We start from the raw sequence: 23,520 nt of genomic DNA on the forward strand, positions 1-23,520 counted from the left end.
CTTGGTACATTCACCCTCAGGGTTGTTTTAGACTATAGAGAACCACTTAGCTGGTCGAGAAAAATGTCTACTTATTTATAAAGGAATTTAATAAAGGAGATTTATTAAGGAGAGCTACTAAAATGCCTGATGTTCTTTATTTATACATCTGTTGGGGCCACTTCCTCATTTTTTTTATTTAGGCTACATATTTTATAATATTGACTGTTTTTCTCATTGACTCAATAAACGATTTTTGTGCTATAGTATTTTAGTGTTGTATTTTAGTATTTAGTATGTGCTATAGTATTAGCGGTATTGACTTACGTTATTGTTTTAGTATTATTCTACCAATTTCTTTGAAGAGTAAGATGTAATTATTTCCTACTAACAAATACACTATTTTTTTTCTTATTGCCAAATGTTTCAAGGCGATTATAACATGCCAATCTCTTTAATTGCTGCAAAAGAATTGTTTCTTTTTGTAACTGTTGACTATTTTTTCCCTCAATCACTCAAATGATGGCTGTATTGTAGTATTAACCTTTGCTATTATCTTAATATTATCCTGCCAATATATTTTAATACTGGATTGTAAATATTTCTTATTTTGTCCCTTTATTTTTAGCCCAGAGATATATACCAAAATTTCACAGTGAGCAGCTGAAGAGGATAAAAAAGAAGAAAAATGTAAAGAGTGACTGCTCTATTTAAATTTTGAAAATTTCGTAGAGTTAACGCGATATAGATGACATTTCAAAAATTTTGCAGGAAAATAATTGTTTTACAATTTTGTTTACAGATAACAAAGCTGTATCTGTTAAAGTAAGAGATGTATCTACATCAGCTGAAAGTTTGATTGTAATTGTTATTAAAACTAATATCTTTTTATTTTCAGTAATTTAGTCTTAAAACTTATAGATTTTGGAAAAAACTGAATTAATGGTTTTGGTTGCTCAAAAAATGCTGCTCAAAAATAATTTCATTTGGAAATCTGAAGGGTCCAACAACACCATTATTTAAGAATTATCTTATGTCATTTCAGAACCATACCGATCATTTAAAGGTAAAATTTTTCATAAAACATTGCGTCTGCGGATCGTTTTAATTAATGAAAGTTCTTAAGCCGAACTGGCCAGACATGACAATAAACAACAAAGAGAGATAAAACTCTACAAAAAAAATCTCAAACGAGACGATGGCCAGTAAAGAGGAAAGACTAAAAAAACGCTGATATTTCGCCTTTATCCAAACAAGGCATCCTCAGCACAAGATAAAAAGAAAACTAAACTAAAAACAAATAAGAACCACCAAATAATAATAAATACAATTGTCGCTACTTATCCACGTAGGGAAAAGAAGCTATTAGAGTTACTTCAATGAGAAACATCAAAGAGCAACTGAGGAAAAATTATGAAAATTGAAACTTAGTTAACTATTCTGTTGCAAAATAATCCTCTTGTAAGCTAATATTGAAGCAACTCTTTTTGGTCTAGTAGGTAATCTTGTCCCCTGGTGATTGTGTAAAATTTTAATTCCCTTATTGATTATTGGTTCATTTTTCAAAAGAAAATCATAAATTGGGTCAATATTTAAATTCCTCGTGTCTCTATTTATTGAAAGATTAGCAAATATATGTTTTTTTAATTTCTATAGCCTCCCTCGCCCACTGAGAAAAACCTCTATCATTAGATATAACTGTAGCCTCATCAAATTGTATAAAATATTCGGGATGAAAGAATGTATGTTAAGCTAGAGCCGAAACAAAAGTTTCTGGAGGCTTTCTTAATTGTAGGGTTTTTTCTATTGAGTTGCGATGCTCAATAAGTCTTTCAGTAAATTGTTGGTGAGTTCAACCAATATTAAACTTTCCACAGAAACAAGGCATTTTATACACCCCACTAACTAAATCTCCCCGGGTTAAATCCTTCCCAGAACTAAGAAAACTACCTAATGGTCCCACTGATTGGAAACAAGTATCAATGTTATGTTTACCTAAAATTCGTTTAAGCATCTCCCCCAAAGTAGGTACATAAGGCAAAGAAATGAACCTTTTCGGTAAGTTTAATTCTGTGCACTGTGAAACCCCAATAACCCTGTTGTTGTGGTTAATGCGGCTATTTTTTATTATTTTATCAATGAATTTAATCGGGTAACTATTACAAAATAAAACATCCCTCAAATACAACAATTCAGAATCTAAAAACTCCTGGGAACAAATTCTAAAAGCTCTATTCACCAGTGCAATCACAACCCCTCGTTTCAATGAAATAGGGTGGCACGAGTGAAAGTTCAAATACCTATCACTGTGTGTAGGCTTTCTATATACTGCAAAAGTAATTGGAGCTCATTTTTAATCGATAAGATATCAAGAAAAGGTAGTTTGTCATTTTCTTCAAACTCCACTGTAAGTTTTACATTTTTGTCAAAACTATTTAAATGTTTATGGAAAAGGTCTAAAGACTCTAAACCGTGTTTCCAAACGCAAACCACATCATCCATGAATCTGCCCCAGAAACAAGGGAAGAACCTAAAACTGTGTATTGCGGAGGTTTCAATAGATTCCATGAAGAGATTTGCCAACAAAGGGGAGAGAGATGCCCCCATAGCCAAACCAAACACCTGTTTGTAAAATTCACCTCTAAAACCAAAATAAAGAGAATTTTCATTTGCAAGGATAACCAACTTCATAATGACTTCTATGTCCAAACTAGCAATGGTCACATCTCGTATCAAATCAAAGTGCTTTCGTAATTTAATCCTTAATATATCTTCGCACTTTTTCACGTTACAATTTGAATACATGGACACCACATCAAAACTACAGAGAATTGAATTCTCCTCCAGTGTGAAAGTTTTTAACTTATTAGTAAGATCAGTGGAATTTTGTATATATGATTTTTGTGTTCCTAAGAGTGGACGCAATGCCACCGACAACCACTTTCCTAATTTTGCCACAGGCGATGAGAAAGTTGATACAGTGGGACGGAGGGGGACTCCCGTCTTATGAATTTTGGGTAGACCATAGATCTTTGGTGCGGAACAACCTCTTGGATAAAATTTATTATAAAATTGTGGAGTAATGTGTAAATTATTTTTCAGTGACTCCAATTCCTTTCTTATCGACTGTACATATTTATCCGTAGGATCGAAATCCAATTTTTTGTAAATAGTGGTATCCGAAATGATTGTATTCATTTTACGATCATAATCATCAGTGTCCATAACTACAATAGTATTGCCTTTATCTGCCTCAGTGAAAGTAAGGACCTTATCCTTTTTCAAATCAGAAAGTATTTTAACGTCATTTTTTGTTATATCATTTTCAATTTTTCTCATGTTAAAAGTCTTAAGTTTCCTTACCATTTCAGCTCCAATTTCTTGAGGAGCTTCGACTTTATCAATAGAAGCCATAATTCCTGACTCTACCTTAGAAATTATTTTTTAATAAGAATTTGGGGTTGGAAAACAGAATCTAAAACCCTTCGACAAAACTACCTCTTGTTGACTACTAAGAGGTTTAGACGACAAATTCTTAGTGGCAGGACCCAGACAAAAAAAAGGATAAAAAATATCCGAATTCTGGAACTTTTCAAACAAAAGTCTATTGAACTTGTCGACCAAACGAACCTTTGACAAATCGAAATCTATGGTGAAAAGATCTGACGGCCATTTCGTTAATTCTGAGAAAAATGTCATATGGAAGGTTATTCCTCAAAAAGTTTTTGACAAAATTTAAGTCTTTGGACAAAACGTCTTTGTTTTTGCTCGGAAGTCATGTGATTGAAAGCCATGAGGCTTAATTTGTTTTTTAATTTTGATTCATTTTCAGTACCAAAATGGGTATTGATTCTAAAAGATTTAGGAATCACTGATTCCTTCTTGCAATTTTTTAAGAAAATCTGCTGATTTAACAAATTTGGATGTTTTTAACCAAAGAAAAATAATAATTGACAGAAGCGGCTAAATATTGCCCGTAAGCTTGACGAATGAAAGTTCTTAAGCCGAACTGGCCAGACATGACAATAAACAACAAAGAGAGATAAAACTCTACAAAAAAAAACCTTAAACGAGACGACAGCCAGTAGAGAGGAAAGACTAAAACAACGCGGATATTTCGCCTGTATCCAAACAAGGCGTCCTCAGCACAAGATAAAAAGAAAACTTATATTATTTATTATATTATTATTATTGATGGTGGTAAATAAACTTATATTATTTATTATATTTATTATTATTGGTGGTGGTTTCTATTTGTTTTTAGTTTAGTTTTCTTTTTATCTTCTGCTGAGGACGCCTTGTTTGGATACAGGCGAAATATCCGCGTTGGTTTAGTCTTTCCTCTCTATGAGGTTTTTTTTGTAGAGTTTTATCACAGATAGTAAATGTGAAGCACTGCTCTATCATAGGGTACTGCAATTTATTAATCATGAAGTAGCTTCATTCAAGACACCAGACTATCCTGGTGAATAATTTAATAGCTATATTTCATATTTGGTCTTCCTATTCCTCTTGGCTGTTCTGTTTAATTCACTTGAAGCTACGAAAAAGCAGTAATCTCCAAACGGAGACTATGATTCATAAAATTGGGCATATAAGTTGCAGAATACGTGCCAATACTTCTAGTTAGGATCATAAAAATAATAAAAGCAAATTTTTGTTAACAAAAAACCCTTAAAAACAAGCAAATAATGGGCCAGAAGGTCATGGGGGGCTACCCCCAATTGGGAATAAAAGGAACCAATAAAATCAAATCAATATGCTGTAGAACGCTTAAGAACCCAAGGATGAGGCAGTTGCAACGGAGATTTTTGTAGAAATTATATCACTAGGATTTTGTATCTGAAAATACCATATCAAGATATTAACTTCTCTCATATGTTTTAAATCTAACAAATTGAAGGAAAAAACCTTTGAGATGGCTTGACTTACTTGACTTAATGCTCCTGCCGAAATGCTTCCGGCATCGAGAGTGGTGCTACATGGTGCCTGCATTTGGACCAGTCTCTTGTAAGGATGTGGACATCCTCCTGAATATTTGCCATGACTAAGAAGGCACCTGTCGTGTCCTTCCATCTGGTTGGGGGACGACTTCTTGGGCGTTTCCCGCCGTGCAGCACGGGATCAAAGTCAAAAATCGTTCGTGCGGGAGTGTCGGGAGGAATGCGAAGGAGATGTCCGTACCAGCGTAGTGTTCGTTGGGCGAGTTGGACTAAGAAGGGCGTTTGACCAGCTATCGCCAGGAGGTCCTCGTCGCTAACAAAATCGTGCCAGCGTAGTCCTTCAATGCGGCGAAGGTGTTTTGTTTGGGCTATATTTTCGGTGCATTGACTGAGTGGCTGGCCATGTTTCGGCTCCATAAAGAAGCACAGATCCCACCGAAGCATTGTATATGCACATCTTGGTCCTACGGCTAATAGAAGGTTTCCTCTAAAGGATGCTTAGTCTTTCCACTACTGCTGAGGCTTTGGCAATTCGGTGCATTAGATCTTTAAGGAATTATCCATCATTTGAGAGGATAGAGCCAAGGTATGTAAATTCCTCAACAATCTCAGCTGGTTTGTCACCGACCATTAGGACTGGCGGGGGACGCGGCGAATTACAAACATCACTTTTGTCTTCTGCCAATCAAGCGACAGCCCTATCTTTAAGGCTTCATCAGCAAGGATTTGTAGGGCTTCTATGAGCTTGGACGGTGAATCGGAGACAAGAGCCAAACTGGCTCTTCACCGTAATGCAACCCAAACTGGAGACGGTTTATGGTACGAGTAAAAATGTAGCCGATGACACAATTAAATAGTTCTGGGGCAGCGGCACAACCATGACGGACTCCAGTATTGATTTCAAAAGATGAGCTGCGTCTGCCATTTACTTGCACGCAGCTCTCAGTCCCATCGTGGAGCCGCTCGAAAAGGTTGCTGTACTTCGCTGGTAGTCCCGTTCTTTTCAATATGAGCTAGAGTGATTGCCGGTCGGCAGAATCGAAAGCAGCCTTAAAATCCACAAAGGCAACATGTGCTTTTTGTTGCAATTCTCGAGTCTTTTCTATCAGCTGCCGCATTGTGAATATTTGCTCCACGGTGGACCTTCCTGGCATGAATCCAGCCTGTTGGATTCTTCGTTGGCTTCTGAGGAAAGTGGTACAGTGGTCCAGGAGGGTCATAACGATGAGCTTCCCGGGCACAGAGAGGAGTGTGATGCCACGATAGTTGGAGTAGATTTTGCGACTGCCTTTCCGTTTCCAGAGAGGCAGAATGATGCCTGCTCGCCTGTCATTTGGAATCCATTCTGTACGGAATACTATAGAAAAGAGTACTTGGAGCCAGAGAAGGGTCGCTGCCCCACCATATTTCAGCAGTTCTGCAGGGATACCCCAGACTCCTGGGGCTCGGTTGTTTTTCATCCGTTTCAGAGAATTCAAGATTACTGTAGTTGTGTGCCACATGGGGATATAATTTATATGAGATATGTGAACTGCCTTACCACATCGACAGCATGGTCGTTAATCACAACAGTTGAGAGTGGTGCTGATGCGGTCTTTCCTATGGGCATGATCTGTGTTTTCTCCCAGTTGATTTGCAGCCCAACTCTAGAAGCTGTGGAGGAGAGCCTCTCGAGTGCAGACTTAAGTTGGTCGACAATGTCACTGAGGACAGCTACGTCGTCCAGCTGTCAACAGTGTCAAAGGCTGAACGAAAGTCAATGAAAGCTATATTGGCTTTTTTTTTAATTCCTCTGTCTTCTATCTTCTTCTCGCATCAGTATTGTGTAAGTTTTATTTAAAAACTGAAGCCTTTATTAAAAATGTAAATGCTGCAAAAAACAGCTTTTTTTGTTTAATAGTAAAATGAGGTGAAAAAAAAAAAAATGTCGGGAGATCATCATTGATCCATGACTGCTTCTTTGAAGAATTGCGCTTTCTATGGCTTAAAGAAGAACGCGGAAAAACAGCAATTAAATGCCAAAAACCGTAGTCTTTGTCCGGCCGTAAGAAAAAAAAATTGTTCTGATATTGTATACCATTATTTTTCAAGTGGTCAAAAAGTTATTCAAGTTGCTAAGTTGAATCACTTAGTAAAATTCCAAAATTTTAATTCTAAAAAAGTTGAGTGGCTAGAGTAATTATCTTATGCAACAGGTTTTTAAGTTTTTAATTACACAGACTCCAAGTTTTCTGTAAAAATTGGCCAATATCGCAGAGATCTTTTTTTAAATCCCTGTGTATAATAAATTAAGCAAAGATTACTTTCAATCTCTGTTTATTAGACTGATCGTTTCCTTAATAAAATATTTCTAACTGATTTTTTTTTCGTTTCTCACTCACAGATAAAAGAATTGCCTTAAGACTAAAAGTGCAAGTTACAAAATGATAGTTGTCTGCTAATATTATTCAGAAGTCTATTAAGAAAGAGCAATCCAAAAATGGTCAAGATTGAATCGAAAGGAACTTTATAATATTTTCTTTTTGTAGTTAACTACATTTTTATGTATGACCCTTACCTTTCATTAATTAAAGAATCACACAATATAAGTCTTTCAAAAAAAAGTATAGACCTAAATTAAACCAAAAACGAGCAAAAATAAAGTCAAATAATTATAGAAGCGTGGGACTACTACTTATCAGGATTAATAAGTAATTGAAACCCAAAAGAAACGGAAATTCTAATAAATTTCTGAGTCGACACGCCCCATTTTTTCTGAATCCTAGAACATAATCTGCTGTTCTGAGCTTGATTCATTCTTTGCTATCACCATATGATATTTGGAGAACGACATAGCCAAGGTCTATTAAATTGGACTTTGCAATAATCTTATATGTCTTCCGTTATACGGAAAGGTAAAATACAGTCATAAGAAATCCCTTCCAATCTGCATTTTCTCAATGGAAGGAATATATTCTTATTTCCTTCCACTTTAGTTAATATAAATTGCGGAGACTGCTTAATTCAACACTGAAAGACAAGTTCCCAGTAGTATAAATTGATATAAGTTTATTCTATGAATTGAATTAGGGTCAAAAATGTAATATACCTAATTTTAGTCTTTTTAACAGATCCTAAGGGCAAAATTTCCATTATCTTTCTAAGTCATTTGCGTCGTTTTTTGTAAATCAATATTTTACAGCAAATCAAGCTAAATACTTCAATGCAGTCAGTGATTCGGCATAACTCAGAAAAATGGTGATAAAATGTTAATGAAATGTGCCGCAGACTGTGATAATTTTTTTTTAAGCTAAAACAGAGTTTTACAAACTTGAGTTCTTCATGAAAAATGTGCTCCTTGAGTTGGCATAGGGCTATTTAATTTCTGAACATAGTTGCTTTTAAACTGAAGAAGGCACTGACAATTTGATCTTAACTGCTTACCTTTTATAAATTTTGGTCTTTTCAAATTTTCCTAACTATCTACTTTTCCTCTGATTTGGTTTGAATTCAGAAATGACCACCCTAGACCTGTGACGTGTCTTCTGACAATGAAAGAATATTATTGCCTTGTATTTTGGATTAATGGGAATATTAATCGAGAAACACAGTTTGATAGTGAGGATAATTCAGACCTTCAAGTCAGATAATGTGGAAATGCCTGCTGCGTAGGAATCTAGACTTGTGGCATTTAGATATATCAATGTTGATGGAGTTGAAGTAATTTCTCAAGAAGGGAGAGGAGACATAAAGTAGTTGCTGTAATCAAATTAGAAACAAAAGATACGTTGTATATCGAATTAAATGATCTAGTTAACAAAGCATATTAATTTTGTATATGTCGATTTTAATGCCGAAGCCGATTATGACCAAATCTGTGCATAAAATACGATTTACCAATACGGTGTTGGTGAAATAATGAACACTCAAATATGTTCAATCAACATTTGAGAGTCCCAAAATGTGATATATACAAATATGAATGAGCCATACATCAAGGGATTGCATGGATCCATTGGAGCATGGTTGTCACACAAATTTTGTCTAGAAGCTGTTTGACCTGCTTGTGGGGACATTTCTCATTTTACCTACCAATTATTAATTATTTGTTTTAATAAATTCTACCGACTGTTGCCAAGTTTAAAACGACTAAAAATGTGTTAGATACTCAGAAGATCTATTATAAACAGGTGAGAAAAGTGAATTGTCTCGCCCTCAAAACAAATTCAAAACCCTAACATCCAATGAAACAGATATTGCTATTGACTAGAAGTGGAGCATGACTATGTATTCTGTAAGAAGAATCACTAGAAAATCAGTTGACACTTCGAAAAAGAGGAGTGGGTAGTGGATTACAAATGGCTACTGAAAACTCTTGTAGGAAAAGAATGAAATAGAGATATAACTGGAATAATACGATGGTAAAGCCGTCCTGGCCGAGTGGGTTGGTGCGCTGGATTCGGGATCCCTTGTCTGAGTGGACATGGGTTCGAATCCCAGTGTATTTCAGTTTGGGACGGGGGTCAGTGGCGTGATTCTGTAAGCTTAGCCAGAGTCGACCCAGCTCTAAATGGGTACCTGGAGAAATCTGGGGAAGGTAAACAGGAAGGGTGTGCGAAAGCACAGGATGGCTGGCCCCCAACCCCCCATTGCACTTCCTGGCTGAAGGGCCAAGAAATGGAGATCAGCACCGCCGGTACGGGCTGTAAAGTCTAGTGCCGTATCCTTTACCTTTATCCTTTACCTTAATGTCGCTCTTTGTTATAAAAACTATCTTGAGGTCTAACATGAACAAACTAAGAAAGCTGAACAAAAGGTAAAAAAAAAGAATGCGGCACTAGGCCCTTAAAGTTCAAACCGACGGTGCCGATAACCGTCTCAAGGCGCTCGAGCTAGGAAGTGAATGGGGGGGACCAGCCATCCTGTGCTTTCGCACACCCTGCATGTTTGCAGTCCCCATATTTCTCCAGGTAGACATTTAGTTCTGGGTCGACTCTGGCTGAGCTTGCAGTCTCTCTACTGACCCCCGTCCCAGTCCAAATTATTGGGTACACCAAGAATCCAACCCTCACCCTCTCAGGCAAAGAATTCCAAATTCAGCGCCACGATCTACTTGTATAGGATGACCCAAACAAAAGAACAGATAGAAGATGTCTTTTAGATTCAGATGCAAAGTCAGGCAGGCTTTTACCAGTAATATGAAAATAGAACAGTGCATCCAACCTTGTAAGATATATTAAATAACCTGTTTATATTTGAAACTTTTATTCCATAAATTGGCACAAAAATATTCAGTTGCAATCCATTTTAAAACATTACACATACGATTTTCTCTAAATTCAGGACTACATTGATTCCGTCAAAGTATCAACTACTAGTCAAGTTTTGCCTCTTCTGGCATTACTTTTAACTTGTTCAAATCTCAACGCTGACAAACATACATAAGAAGTTAAAACTAAAGTGATACCCAACTTAGTTATTTCAATTTGGGGTATAACCAATTTGGTTATCCTAAATTGGTATAGACACTCTCAGTGATACTCAACTTGTTATCGATCTTTTGGACATTTTTCAGTTAGCTGTGGCTTGTAAGCCAGCTAAGAAAACTTTCATAAAATTCAATATCAACGGAATAAAATAAAATAGCAAAATATTCTTAAAATCTGAAGCCCGGTGGTGCTTGAAACAACTTAAAATTGACTGCTTAAAAAAACTTAAAAAAAACTGCTTAAAATTGATTATGCCAGAGGATGTGTTGTTTATTAACGTTACTGAACAATTTTTCTTTTGAATATAAAAAAATCAATATGTTTAAGGCCAACCACTGCTTTTCATTTCCATAAGAACATTCAAAAACAGCAATTCCATTTTCCAACATGGAGTCTGGTGACAATAATGAAAAAAGCTGGGTTTCAAAATTTCCATTAAAGTTTTGAAACTGTAGTTAAGAATGTTCTGAATTTAATTTGGTATTTCACATGAAGACTTTTCTGAACAATATTGAATGCCTAAGTCATTTTTGTTTACTTTTTGTACAAGAAACTATGTTTATTTAGAAAAAATATCTTTCCTACTCTCATTTTTTTAGCCAATTTCTGTTTGTAATAAGCGGTTAGTTTGAAAACTGAAATCTAGGCACAAATTGATGCATTATTTATGGTTGCCATAAATTTACACATTAATTCATTGTCACCTTCCTTCTGAAGTTAACGCTAATTACTATTGTTTTATTTTTTTTTTTTAGATTTGTTTGCTTTTTCCCTCTTTTGTTAATTTCTGTTGATTTCGTTTCTGTTATTTTTTTTGTTAATAATCCATATTATACAAATAAACAGTAAAAATAAAGGGTAGGATCTTCAAAAAAAAGATATTATCAAAAGTTTTAAAACCCAATTTTTCATCTAGCAGTTATCCTATCTTCAAAAACTTAAACTGTACTTAAAACTTCAAACCTTGTCTCTCCCAAAGCTAACCTAACTTAGCCCCTGTGTTAAAAATAAAAATTTCTACAAATAAAATAGTTTTACTTATCTTTGGATTTTAATAAATTTTTAAACCGAATATGGATAACTGAATAGCCTAGATTTACTTATTTAATCTGCACAACACAAGTTAGTAAATAAAAACTCTGAAAAACAAGCATGCAACGTTTTAACGAGCAGAAAGAAAATAAAATTTATAACTTTACATAACCAATAATTAGAAAACATATATTTGTTAGAGAAAAGTAAAAAGCAACAATTTGCACGGTTAGATCAAGACGAAGACGTTGGCACGGGAAAAAAAATGAAATAGTTCATTAGATAAAATGTGAAAAGTTACAATCGAGTGGAAGTATTTTTTTTATTATAGAAAATAAACTTGATTTAACATTTAACTATTCAAACAATAGTTTTTGTATTTTTTTACTTATATGAATTCTTTTTAAATTCATAATACTTCAAGCGTGATTTTCTTACCATGATGAATCCAATCTTATTAAAGATAGCAATATATCTTGTTTTCTTTGACAAAAAATGTATCATTTGTATTTATAATTCTTATTCTAAAAAAATTACAGCTTTTTTATTTATTAACGTATATTATGATACATGTACATATTTCAACAAGCATTTTAATTCAAACAAGGATTTTTGCCAAGAACAAAACTAATTTTTATTGTACCTTGTGTTCATTGACACAAAAGGTATCATTTGTATTTATATTTCTGATTCTACAAAAATTACAGCTTTTTTATTTAATACTGTAGATTATGATAAACTAAAAAATTCCAATAAGTAATATATCAATTCGAACAAGGAAAATTGCCAAGAATAAAACTTAATTTTTTTTATCAAGCAGCTAAGAGCTTCTCATATGAACTGCTTATGAATTTTGAATGAGAATAAAGTAAACAAAATTCCTGATTTACTAGAATTAGCTATACTTAATGGAAACAGTACAACATAGATTTGTCTAATAGTTCAATGGGTTTTGAATATAGTGTCTTTTTTTAAGACTAATAAAAATCACAGACAAATAGAGTTTATGGTTTATCAAAGGGTTAGCAGGCTTCTGTAGCACAAGGGATATATTCCACAATTTCAAAGAATATTTATTCTCTACATGAGACGCTGTTTAGCACAGTCTGGACAAAGGATATCAGCACCATCTGTAATAAACCCTTTTCCAACTAGGCTACTTTTGCACTGTGCACAAACAAAGCAGTCGTTGTGCCAATGGCGATCTTCAAATGATATGAAACGAGTTCCACCAATGCCTGGAAAATAAAATGATTTAAATTATTTCTGTGAATTATGGAAGTTAGGCGTTTTGTCCAGGCACGCACTATGGGATTTTCGAGGGAGGTGGTCAATAACAAAAGAAAGGATTTGAATTAATATTTTGAATAATAACTGACCAGAAACCAAAAAAAAATAATAAAAATATAAGGACGAAAGACCCTTCATCCCCTGATGATAGTCATAGTGCAATTCATGAAAATTGTAAACGAAAAAAGAACCTAAAAACACCCTTTTGAGGCTTAAAACACACAAACACCTCCGGTACCTTGAGTTAATAGATAAAACTTTACGTTGTATAATAATTCTTCACTACAATGCCTCTTTCCAAAGGTAAAAAAAGTTAAATAAAGGGTTTGGGTTATCGATAGCCGTCTTTAAAGGAGATAAAATTAGCTTCATCAATGCCAAGAGAACAATGCATTTTTATGGAACTTGGTATTTACCAAGGGACACATAGCGATCGCAATTTCTGTCGGTCTGTCAGTCTGTCTGTTCCAGTTTCCTAGTTTGGGAATTTCCAGATAAGCTAGGACGATGAAATTCGACAGATTAATCTGGGACCAGATCAGATCAAATTAGCAAATAGTCTTTTCCCTGATTCGGCCATCTGGGGAGGGGAGTGGGGGGACGGTTTATTTGGAAAAATTAGTAAAATGTGGTATTTTTGATTTACGAACGGGTTATTGGATCTTAATGAAATTTGATATTTAGAAGGAAATCGTGTCTCGAAGCTTTCACTTAAAATCCCGACCGGATCTGGTGACATTGGGGGGAGTTGGAGGGGGAAACCTGAAATCTTGGAGAACTCTTAGAGTGGAGAGATCAGGATAAAACTTGTTAGTAAAAATAAGCACAAGTCCCAGATACGTGATTGACATAACTGTAACGGATTCGCTCTCTTTGGGGGAGTTGGGGGAGGGGGACTTAATTTAGTAATTCGGAAAAATTAGAAAAAGTGAGGTATTCTTAACTTACGAACGGGGATTGGATCTTAAATAAAATTTGATAATTAGAAGAACTTCGTTTCTCAGAGGTCCTGAATTAAGTCCCGACTGAATCCGGTGACATTGGAGGGAGTTGGAGGAGAAAATCGGAAATCTTGGGAAACGCTTAGAGTGGAGAGATCGTGATGATACTTGGTGGGAAGAACAAGGACAAGCCCTAGATAGGTTACTGACATAAACAGACCCGATTGGTTCTCTTTGGGGAGTTGAGGGGTGGGTTTAATTCAGAGAAAATTAGAAAAAAGAGGTATTTTTAACTTACGAACTGGTTATCGGATGTTAATTAAATTTGATAATTAGAAGGAACTCATGTCTCAGAGCTCTTATTATAAATACCAGCCGGGTCCGGTGACATTGGAGGGAGTTGGTGGGGAAAACCGGAAATCTTGGAAAACGCTTAGAGTGGAGAGATCGTAATGAAACATGGTGGGAAGGAGATTTTGGCTCTTGGCTCTTCCAACCTCGTTAAAAGTGTCACATGAGCTTTTGGCTCTTGTTTCTGCTGGTAGAAGATCCTTACGGGTTTGAAGGACCATTCACAAAAATTCGGGAAAATAATATCAAGAAGAGTCAACTCTACTAATTTGAACCCCCTCCATTAATACCCTTGACTATAACCTTACTTTTTTTTTACCAATTCTATGGGTTGTAAATGCAACACATTTTTAATAAGAAAAACATAGAGAGCAATAACACATTAGGTGCATAGTTTTGATATATTTTCTATAAAAGAAGATGAAGTTAGTTCGTTTGATGCATGGAAGATTATTTGATTTATCTTCATCCAAACAAATGGAGGATATGGCGATAGGCTCCACTCCCCCTGCATGTAGATATGAACGTTGGCTTCATAAATGTCACAAAAATTAGTCTTAAAATTGCGTAGTCGTGACATTTCCCCCTGCCCCCCCCCCAATTATGTTTAAACAATCAAACATAAATGAAAATTGTCTACTAGCTCTTTCTTCTAGCTTCGAATGTCTACTAGGTGACAAATGAAGTGCATGATTTATCAATAACTGATTTTAAACTGAAGAGAACAGGTTCCTACAAAGATAAATTGTCGCTCTTACAGAGATAATGAAGTTTTGATGCTAATTTCCCTTTCCAATAAAAACTTATGTTGCAGACATTAAAAAAGAAATTTCCTGACAAGAGAAAAACAGAAGAATAAGAAAATAAGAATAAAATAGTTTGCCACTTCTTTTATTTATGCTGTATATAACTTAGGCTCGAGTGAAGGTGAATTTCAACATTTGCCTGGAATCAACAAAAATTAATTGAATACCAATGAAATTCCCGTAGAATAGCTGATGGCAGGCTTAGTTAAGTCTGAGGGCCCAACTAACAACATTCTACGGAGGGTAGGCATGGATTTTTTTTAAGTTTTCATGAATATAAAAAATAAATTTTTTTTTCAAAGTCTAAGGAAGAAGCAGGACGGATTCTCCATAGGCAACAGTGGTATTGGTGGTGGGGCTCTTGGTCTTAGTTTTGTATGTATTTTACAAGTTTAACTCAAATATCACATTAGTTTTGGCTAGAAGCTGACGTCTTAAAGATCTCTTTATTCAATAAAGCAGCAATTCTTTCTTTTATCATTCCTTAACCATAATTGTGGGTTATAGTACTGTGTTTGGAAAATTAAAGCTGATACAAATAAAAAAATTATTTTGTATTTTGAATTCAGTATCCCAAACATATGTCAATAAAACAATAATGAAAATATGTGAAAATTCAGGAGTTAGTTAGATTTCAGGATGAATATTCAAAGCAAGATGTTTTCTTCAAATATAGGTTCACTTATTTCCCCCCCCCCCCATCTCAATATGCACTCCTGGATTATGATAAATAAATTAAATATATTGAACCAAGCAAAGTAATATGGTGTCACATACATGGAAATATTTCCTCGGATGCATGTATTTAAGTAATCTGTGAAATAAGAGAAAGAGATTAGCGAAAAATGGATTTGATTAACGGATTAAATAGATTAAATTAGCAAAAGATGGATTTGAAGAGCTTTAGTATTTGAAGAGTCAAGAAATTTCCATATGTTGTGGATGAAGAGAGAGAGAAGATTCTGCTAGAACAAAAAATAATATTTTGGAGCAAACCAAATTATACTAATTAAGACTGATGCCAGTTACCGTTTTTTAAATGGTATCTGAAACTCTCCTTTTTTCAGTGTAATGGTTCACATACATTAAAAGATGCTTAACGAAAATAAGAAGAACTATGCCACATCTAGTTTTCGAGAGCTTCAGTTTACAGAAAAAATACTTTGCGGAAACGCTTGACACAGTCACTAGCCTATATGATGAACATGAGAATTATGGTTTATTCTTCTTTAGAATTGGGGTAACCACTTCAATTCATAAACTATTCGGAACGACACCAGCTTTAAGAACTATTTGAAAAAGTAATGCTATTTGAAAAAGTGATTATAGAGGAGGTCACTGGTGGCAATAAAATGGTCAGCACAAATACTATCGGTGCCAGCCAACGATAGAATTGGGTTCAATAGAATTTGGTTTCTGAATAGAATCAAGCTAGGTAGCCATCTGACTATCGGAAGAACTTTCTACACTAAAATTGGCTGAAAAATGACGTGACCGCCACTAGGGGCTGCTGCAGAGCATTCCTAAATATTTTCTTAGAATTAACCCAGACCATATTTACAACCCTAGTCCTTGGCCTCTCGCACTCGCTCCCGAGCTGCAACCACCACTTTGCCCTAGCACAGGCCGACATTACAACTAGGTTACTAGACCGCCAGTATTTTTCACTCTTGCAACACATCTGCCCCAATAGAATTTCCACCTTATCAGCACATTTCAGTGAATAGATTATTTCCTCACTGTATAGGTTATAACCTCTACTCATTTTCACTTAGGCTGATACTTGGCTGTAACAGATGGTATGGAACCTTTAGTTTCACTTGGATATGGTCGCAAGACTCACGAAATTCCGGTATACATAAGTTTCTCCACATCTTCTTCAAGAGCCCCTTGTGTTGAGAGTCTTCAGTTTCCCCCCTCCCCTTCTCACGACGGGTATTAAGATACATGTAGGCAGATAGTCGCTGGTAGCCTGATCGTCCATTACCATCACACATTGGACTGGGCTGTCCGAGCTGGACTGAGATGGCCAGTTAATCCATAACTGTGATATTCACTTGTTTGTTCAGTTTACATTTTCGCCCCATCATAACCCTGTATTTCTAATTTCAAAGATTCATTTCACGCTTTAGAGATTTACTTCTGAAAAATTGCCGCGGATTCATCCAAACTGAAGTTAGCAAGAGTTGTTTGGGATGGACGATATTGAGATTTGATTTTCCAGTACAGAGAATATTCAGAAGTATTAGATAGATATCGTATCAACTATAGCCCGCAACAGTATGTTGCGCATCACCAATTTACTGGTTGACAATTATTTTTCGTCACCACTGATTAATTTATTTAGCTAAACTATATTACCGATAAAAATCGCGCTTCTTTTCGTATTCAGATTCCGATTACATTTTCGAAAGAAGACAATGCCAATTTAGCAACAAGAACTCCAATTTATGGGTTTGAAGAGATCGGCTTACTAATGAAGTAGGGGTTCGGACACACGTCCTTTTCTATAAATTGAATAACCAAAAACTTTTATTTAGAATCGAAGCTATCTTTCTTAGAGATGGGAAAAAATAAATTTGGAGGCACTCACGGGTCAATATAACTTGGATATTGAGGTGGAAGAAGCCACTTTTATAAATAGACAAGAGGACATTGAAAAAAAAAAACAAGTTATAAGAAGGTCGTAGAAAGAGTTGAACAACATCAGTCGGGAATTGTTCAAAGCCCACTTTAAGAGAATTTAATGAGTAAAGATTGCAAACTCAAACCATTTGAAAGAATACATTGTCAGTCAGTATGGTGAAATCGACGGCAGTGTTTCAGCCGACTTTACCTGATTTTGACGTATCATATTATTCATTGCAATTAACGGAATTCCCAGTGAAAATATAATTTCCTAAAAAATATAATTTAATAAACTTGTTTTGTTCTATGAAAATAAAATTTGCATTTACCCAGACTTTGTGGACACCCTGTACACTGGAGGCCCCATCTCCCTCCAAAGAGATATATAGATTATCGGTGGCACAGGCGTATAACGCCATGGGCTAAATAGTCCACGAGATACAATGGGCCACGATACCAATATTAGTGGCATCAGTGATGGCACTTGTGGTGCTACGCCACGTACGTGGGGATAGAGTACTAACAAATAGAAATTGTTTTCTCTTTAAACTGTTCAGTAGAGACTTACACAACACTATACGTCTTAAGATATAGAAAACCGGAGCTCTCAATTCTTATTCACAAGACATCCATACAGAACTTTACAGTCTTCATACTTAACTGTTGCCAAATTTGAAAACAATGTACCAGAATAACTGACAGAAGATATTAAATTATTAATAGATTCCAAAATTAATATAATTATTGGCTGTTATAAACAATGAAATAAAAAGTTTATAATACCCTTACAGCTCTTTAGGAATAGTAAGAAAGTAGATAAACCCTGCAAGCTACAATTCTAAAAACCCCTTGTTTTTTACGGATTAATACAAATTCTTCTTTTATACCTTTGACTTATATTACAGCAGATTATAGGAAGGTTCGATTTATATCAGGGTACTGAAAAAAACTTTGTCTGAGAAAAAGAAAATATGACAACCTTTGATTCAATAAAGACCATGAGTTGAAAAGTTTTGAAATCTCTGACAGCAGAAATCATTAATACACAATAGTAGATTTTAGAGGGATATAGACTACTAAATAGACTAGGAATTTTCTAGGATTATTTCACTTCTGATTTTAGGGAACTACTGCGCAAAAAGTACTCTCTCTTTGAAAAACTCTAAAATAACATATCAAAGTAGCGAGGGAGAATTTACCTTATTACTTACGATTTTGCAAAGGACGAATTCTTATATTTTTTTTCTTCAGAAGATGCTACTAGAAACTCTAGTTTTTCGCTATGAAATAATGTTTGCCAATTAACTATTAAAGTGAGTAATCTGATTACCTAGAAAAGTGTTGACAGTGTATCTTTGGGCTATATTTTGCACAATAACTAGTTTCTTTGGGGACTTTCTAAGATCTTTAATTTTAGCAAAACAGTTGGATTTTAAATTTTCCATATAAGCGTCAATTACCTGTTATTGGCTTAATGCAGGCAGTGCATCTTTTGGCAAAAAGTTCTCCAAAACATTCGGCACAATAAGGTTTGTCATCACGGGATGTGAATCGCTGACCAGCTAAAAGTGTGTTGCAATGTGTACACGTGAAACATTCCCTATGCCATGGCTCACTCTTGTACGTTACTCCACCTGTCGTAATGATCTAGAAAAAGAAGCTAATTTTGATATCTTGTAACTGAACTTGAATGAGGAAAAAAGAAATGATTTTTGACTGTTGACGAAAATCAAATTTTTATTCTGGACGAAATTGTGTTTCATCCTGGAACAAAAATCCGGATCGCAAATATCCCAAAACTCAATATAAATATATCTAAAAGTATTTTTTACTGACCTGAAACTAAATTTGACGAAAACAAGGATAAAAATTGTGGATTTTCCTTAACAAAATATGGATAATAAGGATGTTAAAATTTTTGGACTTATTCGTTGCGCCTGTAAAAAAAAAAAACATACGTGCTTTTCTTCTGGGCGTGGCCAGAAATTTTGACTTTGTCAAATTTCGCCTAGTACTGTCAATTCATATTCTTAGTTTTTCCCCTTTGTAATTTTCCGCATAAATAGCCCAACATATGAACAATAATTTTATATATTTCAGTTGAATTAGTTCCTAATGCATTAAAATACCTTATTTTCAAACATAACTCTGTATAAATTTGTCTCTGTAATCATAAATTTCCAGCAAACGTAAATTGTTTCCGTTCGTAAAATTTAAAAATAATGAATCAATATAAGAGGATCGATAAAATAATAGATCAATGTATTGAGGTTATTTTGGATTTTCAACGTTTTGCTGATTTAGCTGATTATATTTATATCGACTTCTCGAAGGCATTCGACTAAGTTTCAATACCCATCCTTCTTCAAAAATGTGCAGCTTATAAATTGGGTAAAAAAACAATTGCATTTATTGCTGATTATCTAATTGGAAAAACTCAACAGGTTGTTTTTAGTGAAGCTATGTCATCCTCAATTGATGTGCTAAGCGGAGTCCCCCAGGGTAGCTGCCTGGGTTCAATTTCATTTTATTTATTTACCAATGTTCTGCCTTCCTCTGTTCAGCATTCTTCTGTCAAGATGTCTGCGGATGATATAAAACTTTATCTACCAGTAAGAGACCAAAACGATGTGCAAATTTTACAGGAGGATCTTGACTCTCTGAATTATTGGTGCGAATCTAATGCTATGTTCATAAACCCTTCTAAGTGTGTTGTTCTACACTTTGCTCGTAAACTGTGCATACTTTCCAGCTGTCTGGCATACGAATCCCTTCTAAAGAAATAGTTCATGACCTTGGCGTTTACTTTGGTACCCAGCTGAAATTTCCATCAACATTTTGACTATTTGAGGCTGTGAGTTATAGTTTTTTTTTTTTTTTTTTTTTTGTTTTTTTTTTTTTTTTTTATAGAGAGGTTCAGGCTAGAGAGCACTATTTCAGAGGAAAAGGCTAAAAAGAGGAATCTCTAAGGTTTTGTTTAGTGAGTTGATGTATACAAAAAATTCATAATTAATTAGTTTTTAAGTGGAATTTAAACAAAAATATCAGCTCAAAAGAAAAAATATAAAATTAAGGCTTTAATATTGGATTAAATTGGATATTTTGGAGGTATTTTACCCTTGAGAATACATTTCGGGTGAAATAGGAAATTAAGTACTCTTACGGAAAAAAAAGAATTTCTAAAATTGAGTCCCGGGCATGAGGCTAAATACACAATTAAGCTATAAAGAAACTTAAAGAGTTTAGAGGGAAATTTAAACAAAATTAGCTAAAAACAAAGAAAATAAGAATTTATATTTGATGGAAAATCGGTCGATGAGGATTTCCAACAATGGGAATAAATAATAAAATTTAAAAAATACATACAAATTCAAATTTAAGAGTGGCATTTGAGAAAAGAAATGGGCTAATTTCGATAAAAGGGATTTGAATATTCTTTTGCAAAGCAAAAGGTATGATTAATATTTGGAAAGAAAAGAATTACGTTAAAAAAAAATAATTCTTGCTTCCAAATAGAGGGTTTTGGAGTAATATCCGTAGCAGCAACAGCCTCCTTGCTAAGGTATAGTATTGCTATTATTTAGAAAACAAAGACAAAATAAGGGAAAATATACTTTCTCGTAGTATTCAAAAATGAAAACTTTTTAATATGTGGTTGGAATTTACGCACGTGTAAACCCTGTGACATTTCTAAAGATTCTTCAATTAGGGAGAGTTTTCCCTTGAATTTTTCAGAATTTTATTGGCTCGGTTATCTACTTTTATTGCCTCTTGTTACATCGAGAAAGTCAACATTAGTGTTTAAGGGAAAGTAATAGCTGATTCGAGTGGAGTGGGAGCTTGTGCATTTTTTTTTAGAGTTTAAAGTAGATAAATTTTGAGGTTTCGGGTTTTTCGGGTAGTTTGTATTTGATTCTACTTGTTTCTATTCTAATGCTTCTTGTTACATCTGGAACGACAAAATTAGTGTTGAAGGGAATGTAATAGCTCGTTCGAGTGGAGTGGGAGTGCGTGCATCTTTTTCGGAGTTTAGGTAAGATAGATAGGGTTTCGGGGTTTTTCGGGTAGTTTGTATTCTACTCTACTTGTTTCTATTTGTTTGTATTCTAACTTCTTGTTAAATCTGGAAAGACAAAATTAGTATCGAAGGGAAAGTGATAGCTCATTCGGGTGGAGCGGGAGCGTGATCATCTTTTTCGGGTAAGGTAGGCCACCCTTCGAAATTAAATCTAAAAAAAAGTCCTAAGATGGCAACTTAAGAGTGAAACGAGCGTATAAAGCTTTCTTAGAGAGCTTGGGAGGACTAAATATGATCATCTTATAAGAAAAATAGTGTCAAAAGAATAAACTTCAAATTAGGTATATACAATAATTAAAAGGAAATGAGAGTAGCTCAACCATGCCTTCCTAGTAGTATAACTTAAATAAAAGAGAATGAAAAGTTCCCATGACATGAATAATGGTAGCAAAGGGAATTTTGGACAAGGGAATATATTATAAAATTCCAAAAAATCTGTAAAATTTTAAAGCTGGGAGTGATTTAGAAAAAAATAGGGTTAAAATTAATAAAAGAAAGGCTTTTAAATGTTCATGGAGAAAAAGGTATTATTAACTTAAAAATAATATGATCAGGTTTCTGGAGAGGGGAGGATCATAATATAAAATCTAAAATGATCAAAATTGTGTAATCAGGGGGTGGAGGGAGTAGCAGCCTGCACTGGAAGATTTTCCAGCAAAAATGTTGTTTTCTTTCATGCATAATTTCGCGATTGCTTAAGTCTTACACGGTAAAGTCCTCCATCCTTGGTATAAACTAATAATGATTAGGAAGAGATTTTAACACTGCATGAACAATGGAGGATGGAAAAGATTTTCGCCAAGGGAATAGATTCTCACATTAAACAATAACGAATAACAACTTTTTGCCTAAAAACCATAAGTTTCAGAGTTTCTGTCCAATATTGGGCACAAAACTATATAATTAAAAAATCTAAGCAAAATTATAAGAAATGTGGAAAATTAGTCGAGGGAGGTGTGCTTTTTCGCATGTATTGCTAGTTTTAGCATTTAAATTTAAAAAAAAACTGATTTTAAAAATGCTTAAAGAAGGTGTAGAGGATATTAAAAGGTGAAATATGGAGCGGGAAATCCCTACAGTGTTTGAAATAAGGGCTTTTTATGTTTGGGGTGTCATTTTTACCAATAGGAATTTCAGGGTATGATAAAACATTCTGAAGAAGATCAACCGAAAAAATATTGTGTTTATTACTGAAGGGTTAATCTTTGTCGGAGAAGATTGTTAAAACCTTGGAACCGTCAGCTTGTAATTTGCTTGAAAGGGAAATGTAATAAGGTTTTTCATTGGCATTATACAAAAAAAACTTTCTTGTGACGACAAGGCTTGTAGCATTTTTTGTGTATGTTTAGGTTTCTCTACAACTGTATTAAGAGGTAACCACATGGTTCCTGCTAAAATCTTCACTGTACTAGATTTTTTTTTTCTTAGACCATCTCTTTGGTAGGTCTATTTTACAGGTTGCGCAGGACTGGGGGGGGGGGGGTCGTCTGTTAGGAAACTTTTTCAGAAGTAATTAACCATGGGGAAGAACTTTTCTGGGGAATTCTCCATAGGGGAGGGTGTTTCCAACGGGGAAATTTTTCCAGAGACTACTTTTAGGGAGAAAATTGTACACAGCGGAAGGGAGATTTTCTGGGGTTGAATTTTAGGGAGTGTATTTTCCACGAAGTATTTTCTGGGGTAGGAAGGAATCGGCATGGAAACAACCCTAATTGCTGGGTAGTTCAAGTTCAAAAAACCTCAAAATTAGAATAACAAATTTCTAGGTGACCTACAAAATAAAATCAAAACAAGCTGGTAATAAAAAAAAAAGTTGATTGAAGACATGAAATATGCGGCAAAATATTAATTCAAAGTTGGCTTCTATCTGATTCTGATTTTTCCTGGATATTATTTATTTCGTATGCTCAGAGAACCTGGATGTTCTACAAGAAAAACAGATAGGATGCTCTTGATATAGCAAATTGCAATAAATTTCAGAAATAATATTTCTATCCAAACAGA

General features: G+C 34.6%; 2 protein-coding genes across 3 annotated transcripts in view; both read right to left on the minus strand.

Annotated features, from left to right (window-relative positions):
- Positions 1–4,916: 4,916 nt before the first annotated feature.
- On the minus strand, positions 4,917–5,366 carry LOC136042235 (uncharacterized). Its single transcript, XM_065727172.1, has one exon. It carries the CDS (start codon positions 5,364–5,366, stop codon positions 4,917–4,919), a length of 450 nt encoding a protein of 149 aa, XP_065583244.1.
- Positions 5,367–10,149: 4,783 nt separating this feature from the next.
- LOC136042256 (prickle planar cell polarity protein 3-A-like) overlaps positions 10,150–23,520 on the minus strand; it is a 236,940-nt gene continuing 223,569 nt past the window's right edge. For both annotated transcript variants that reach the window (XM_065727202.1, XM_065727201.1), the window contains 2 exons: positions 18,899–19,085; positions 10,150–12,660 (listed from right to left, as the gene is read on the minus strand). In XM_065727202.1, coding sequence (XP_065583274.1) covers positions 12,503–12,660; positions 18,899–19,085 — 345 coding nt within the window. In that variant the 3' untranslated portion in view covers positions 10,150–12,502. The remainder of the gene's footprint in view (positions 12,661–18,898; positions 19,086–23,520) is intronic.

The sequence above is a fragment of the Artemia franciscana genome, unplaced genomic scaffold, assembly GCF_032884065.1.
Source record: "Artemia franciscana unplaced genomic scaffold, ASM3288406v1 PGA_scaffold_89, whole genome shotgun sequence".
Taxonomy (NCBI): Eukaryota; Metazoa; Arthropoda; class Branchiopoda; order Anostraca; family Artemiidae; genus Artemia; species Artemia franciscana.